Source organism: Coptis chinensis, chromosome 6, assembly GCF_015680905.1.
Source record: "Coptis chinensis isolate HL-2020 chromosome 6, ASM1568090v1, whole genome shotgun sequence".
In the NCBI taxonomy this organism is placed as follows: domain Eukaryota; kingdom Viridiplantae; phylum Streptophyta; class Magnoliopsida; order Ranunculales; family Ranunculaceae; genus Coptis; species Coptis chinensis.
Window position 1 is genome coordinate 44744005 of NC_141461.1, and position 5308 is coordinate 44749312.

Below are 5308 nucleotides of genomic sequence, written 5' to 3' on the forward strand. Positions count from 1 at the left end.
CACCTAGTAGTAGTGTGAAAAATTGAAAAAGAGATATGACATGATGAAACATAGAAAATCATAGAAGAAGAAGGCGAAGGAAGTCGTTACCTAATAGCGGCGGTGGCGATAGGTTGACTCCAAAAACTTGTTGAAATGATGAACTTGAAGCGAGAGGCGATGAAAAGCGAAACTTGTTGAGCGAGAGGCGATGAACAATATAAAGCTTGTTCATAGTAATCTTAAATAGGAGAGAAAGAGCGATAATTTTGGTCTTCCCTCTCACGAAAATTCTTTCATTGCGAAATTTTTTATTTAGAAATCTTAAATTCTAATTTAGTTATTATTTTAATATTATATTTAATATTCACAATTTATTTACGCTTTTTGTCCAAAAAAACGTAACAAATTAATTCTCATATTTGGCAAAATTAACGTAACACTTTATATATAATTGTAACGCTTATAAAACGTTAGGAACCTAGTTACACTTTAAAAACGTTACTAAGCAAAAAACTGGAGCGTTACTAATATCCTGTTTTGGTGTAGTGCGAGCTTACTGTGTACTCGGTCACTCCCAAGTACAAGTACAGTTTCTCCCCTTGTTCAGGCCACGATAACAAAGGTGCCCGGCCCAAATACCTCTTTAACTCTTGAAAAGCCTCCTCACATTCCGGCGTCCACACAAAGTCCGGAGTCCTCCTCAACAGTCGATACAACGGCCTACATTTGTCGGATGACTTAGATATGAAATGGTTTAATGCCGCGACCCGTCCTGCTAACCTCTGTACTTCTTTAACGTCCTAGGGTGACGCCATCTCCACTAGTGCTCTGATTTGCTCAAGATTGGATTCTATTCCCCGGTGAGTCACTATGTAACCCAAAAATTTCCCTATGGTTACTCCAAACGTACATTTCTCGGGATTCAATTTCAAATTGTGCGCCCACAATATGCTGAACGTTTCCTTCAACCCTTCCAAATGTTCCTCTTCGGACATGCTTTTCTCTACCATATCATCAATGTATATCTCAATACCCTTACATATCTTGCTCGCAAACATCTTCTCCCCCAATCGCTGGAATGTGGCCCCAGCGTTCTTCAAACCAAATGGCATCCTTGTGTAGCAATAAGTACCTCCCTCCACTATATGAACGATGTCTTCTCCTGATCTGGTCCATACATCCCGACCTGGTTATATCCCATAGAGGCATCCATGAAAGAGAAAATCTTGAACCCTGCTGTCCGATCCACTAGCTCATCCACCCGCGACATTGGATAACTGTCCTTAGGGAACTCGGAGTTGACGTCTGTGAAGTCCACACACATACGCACCTTTCCATTCTTCTTAGGTACCGTGACTATGTTGGACAACCAGTCTGTGAACTCCACTTCCCGAATTATGCCAGCTCCCTTTAACCTTGCAACCTCTACGGGGATTCCCTCCGCGTACTTCGGCCTAACACCGCGCATTTTCTGTCTCACTGGTTTGGCATCTTCCCTCATGTGTAACCGGTGACATGCGAACTCTGGATCCAACCCCGTGATCTCCTCAATCGCCCAAACAAAGACATTTTTATTCTCTGAGAGAAACTGTATCAATTCGTTCTTCCACTTTTCTGGCAAATTAGATCCAACCTTCTCCTCCCCCGTTCCCACATTTACTGTCTCAATCTTGTCCAGTGTTTTTGGTACCACCAGCGTCTCAGCCTCCTCTTTCGTGGAGGCACACTATAATTGCTACGCCTGTCTCTTCCTCGGTTTCGAGGTCTCTCCCTCGTCCCCTCGGGCCAACCTCTTCACTGTTCCCTGATGGTTGTTCCTCGTTGTCACTTGATCTCCGCGAACTTCATGCATCCCTGTTGGGGTGGGAAATCTAATCACCTGATAATATGTGGATGGTACCGCCTTCATCTCATGGATCCATCGCCCCTCCCAAGGATGGCATTGTATTGTGAATTTACGTCTATCACCTTGAACCGAGAGAACATCGTCACTGGTCCAGTGGTCACAGGCAGCAGGAGCTCCCCCAATGGTTCGGTCATACTCCCATTGAACCCGTACAAGTTGGTCTGCGAAGGCCTCAACTGTCTCATATCTATCCTCATTTCTTCCATCGTCCCCACGAACAATAGGCCCACCGCACTGCCGTAATCGATCAACACCCTTTTCACCATGTAATTTCCCATAGTCACTATGATAACCAAGGCATCCTCATGTGGGGAGTCGACCGTCTTGAAGTCCGCGTCTGTAAACACTATGCTTCCTTTTCCGGTCGCGGGCCATGGGGAGGGCCACAAATAACCTGCCTCTTCGTTAACTTGTTGTATGCTAGCCGTCCTCCGTATCCTATCTCGGTGACCGTTGTGACTCAAGATTTCCCCATTGAATATGACATTTATGATACCCAGTATTCTCCCTTGGTTCGGCAACTGCTCCACTTTCCCTTTCTCTTCGGTAAACTCTTTCAGTAGCCCCCTCCTTATCATCCTTTGTACCAACCATTTGAGGGCATAGCATTCATTCGTCTCATGGTTCTGTACCCGATGATAGGCACAGTACGGCTTACCCGATATTTCGTCTGGCTTGCTTCGCGAACCCTCATAGCCCGGTAAATCCTGAATCAACGGCAACAATTCACTCAACGGCCGGTCTACTGATGTCAGCTCCATTTCTCAATAAGGCTTCCGTTCTCTATTTTCCTTTCAAGCTTTCACTCTCCCTTTCCAGCCGTGAAGTTTCACCACGGCGTCCACCACTTCCTCTATCTGATGACTTGTATCTTTCGCGATCATCGTTTCGATCCAAAGGCAACACTGCCTTCCCCGGCCTCCTTGTCTCTTTCTGTAGTGTATTCTCATACCTTATATATTTCTCCACCCTCGGATATAAGTCATGTAGTGTCGCGATCTCATTCTTAGCCACGAATTCGTGTACCCTGGTTCCCGGTCGCATCCCTCTCTCAAAGGCAATCACCGCAGTCCTTTCGTTCAAGTTCTCCACCTTTAGGGTTTCCGCCTTGAATCTGCATAAGAATTCTCTCACTGACTCCGCAATCCTCTGTCTCACATTGAATAGGATCGCTCTGTCCACCACTTTCGCCTTTTCTGATGTATGAAGTGGTCCACGAAGGCTTGCTCTAGCTCAAGAAAGTTGTTTATACTCTTCGAGGGTAGCCTATAATACCAGTCCGAGGCTCCCCCCTTCAAGCTTGCTGGAAACATCATGCACCGCAGTCCATCGTATCTGGGCTCCTGCCACAGCGGCATCTGCTGCCGGAAGTGGTGGATGTGGTCCGCCGGGTCTCCTGTCCCATCATACCTCTCAAATCTAGGCTGGTTGAACTGCTTTGGGACCTCCGCCCTCCAAATCGCATCTGCCAATGGGTTGCGGTTCAATCCGGCCACCACTTGGTTCGCCGCCCCACCTGTGCCTTTTGCTTGCTCCAAGCTCGCTTTCAAATCGTTGGCGATTATCTCCTTCACCTGCTCCATAGTGAGTCCCGGCACCCCGTTCTCCCCCAAGTTGGGTCTCCTTTCCTCCTCCCTCACCGTCCCTAACACCTCCCTTTCCGATTCCTCTACGGTCTCTCTCTCCCTTCTCAACTCCTCATTATCTTCCCTCAACCTCACCACTTCCTCCCTCAGCTGTCTCGTTTCTTCTGACGATGATGCGGCTGTCTCTTCTACTCCTTGCTCTCCCCCATCGTCCCCTACCGACTCCGCCTCCTCCTCTACGACCGGCACCTTCCTCGGCCTTCCTACGCCTCTCTTTGCTTTTGTTGCCATACATATTACTGTTCAAATCTGTTCTCCACAGACGGCGCAAAATGTATAAACCTAAGTTACAACCTCTCTCTTTTCTTTTCTTTTTCCTTCCTTCTTTCCTCCAACACTATTCTTTTTATACTCCCTCCCTCTCATCGCAGCCGTCCACTTCTCCTCCCATCTATCGTTCCCCGCTCTTCCACATGTAGGATTTTTACTGTACCTCTGTGCTCCACGGTGCGATACCTTACTCTCGAGTCTTACCCCGCTTATCTCGCTTTGGGCCCACTCTTCCCAACTATCCTCTACTCCCCGACTCTAGCTACTTCAGCTTGCATCGGTCCCTTGACTGTGACTCCAATAGTCGCGGACCCAACCACTACATGTATGTCTTCTGTTCCATGCATTAAATGCATGGAAGGTGATGTGGCATTTACCTTACTTCTTTTAGGGGTATCGATATTTTAAAGTTAATCAAGTGAGCGTATGCGAACGTTCTTGAGTTGGGTTTTTTTAGAGGGTGTAAAATGACTCTTGATTGCTATCTCTTCATCTCCCTCCTTTATCTTCCTCCTCCTCTCATTTTCTACCCTTGCTACATTCACTTCCCCACTGCTATATGCAGTAATTCTAGTAATATAGTAAGGGGTTAAGATTAGGAATGGGGAAAAGGGAAAAAGACACACACACTGGAAGTCTTGCTCCCTCTCTCAGTTTCTCTCTTGAAATTTGTGAGGGTTGTTATTTAGAAGTGGGAGAAAATAGAAGCGATCATGTTGTTGTCGACGATGAAGCGAAGCGTGAGATTTCAAATTCACTTATAGGAATTGGTTTTGCTTCTCAATTTAAGGTGAGTAGTCTATAAATTTTTATGGATTAACAATTAACTTAGTTTATTTGGATCTATGAGATGAATATATATTAAGTTGCTCAAAGTCACGCTTGTTATACTGCTGTCAAGTTTATTTTTTTTAGATATGGGTTCGTGGGTAAGCTTCGATTTTCGATGGTAACCCATGTGAAATTCAATGCATTGCTTGAACTGTTTATATGTATGATTTTTATTTTTTTTGAAGTATCTTGAATAATATATGTATCACAACTATAAGTTTTCATTAAGATACTTTATAAATTATAAATGTTATTGACATTAAGATACTTTGGTTTTCATGGGTGTTTATATGGTCGAGCATCGGCAAGGCTTTATTTGATTGAAGTGTATGTTAGAACCTTTGGATTTTGAGAAAAGTTGTTTATAGCTATGGGTTAAAAAACGTGCATATTACAATTTTAACTAAATGATATTGTTTGGATTGTTAAGCATGGGATAGCTAGTGGTGCCAAGGTTCTTTATTGGTATATGTGTTTTCATGGGAATATATTTATGGAAGTGGCTGGGTAAACAATTAGTTAGTGATTGAATTGAAATATATGTCAGAGTTTGAATTATTTTCATTAAGGGTTCGGTTATAGCTATTGGTGATATGTATGACTATCGCTTATGTTCATGCCTGATATTTCCTTGATTTTGAGCTAATCTTGTGTGTTGCTCAAGGTTTATTTG

The 5308-nt window shown here is 44.3% G+C and overlaps 1 protein-coding gene across 1 annotated transcript; it reads right to left on the reverse strand.

Moving 5' to 3' along the window:
* Nucleotides 1–1887: 1887 nt before the first annotated feature.
* Nucleotides 1888–2649, reverse strand: LOC147493165 (uncharacterized). The gene has a single exon (XM_086567768.1). It carries the CDS (start codon nt 2647–2649, stop codon nt 1888–1890), a length of 762 nt encoding a protein of 253 aa, XP_086423894.1.
* Nucleotides 2650–5308: the final 2659 nt, after the last annotated feature.

What these genes read in the sequence shown, in the direction of transcription:
- LOC147493165 (XM_086567768.1), bottom strand. Translation starts at nt 2,649, where the DNA reads ATGGAGCTGACATCAGTAGACCGGCCGTTGAGTGAATTGTTGCCGTTG.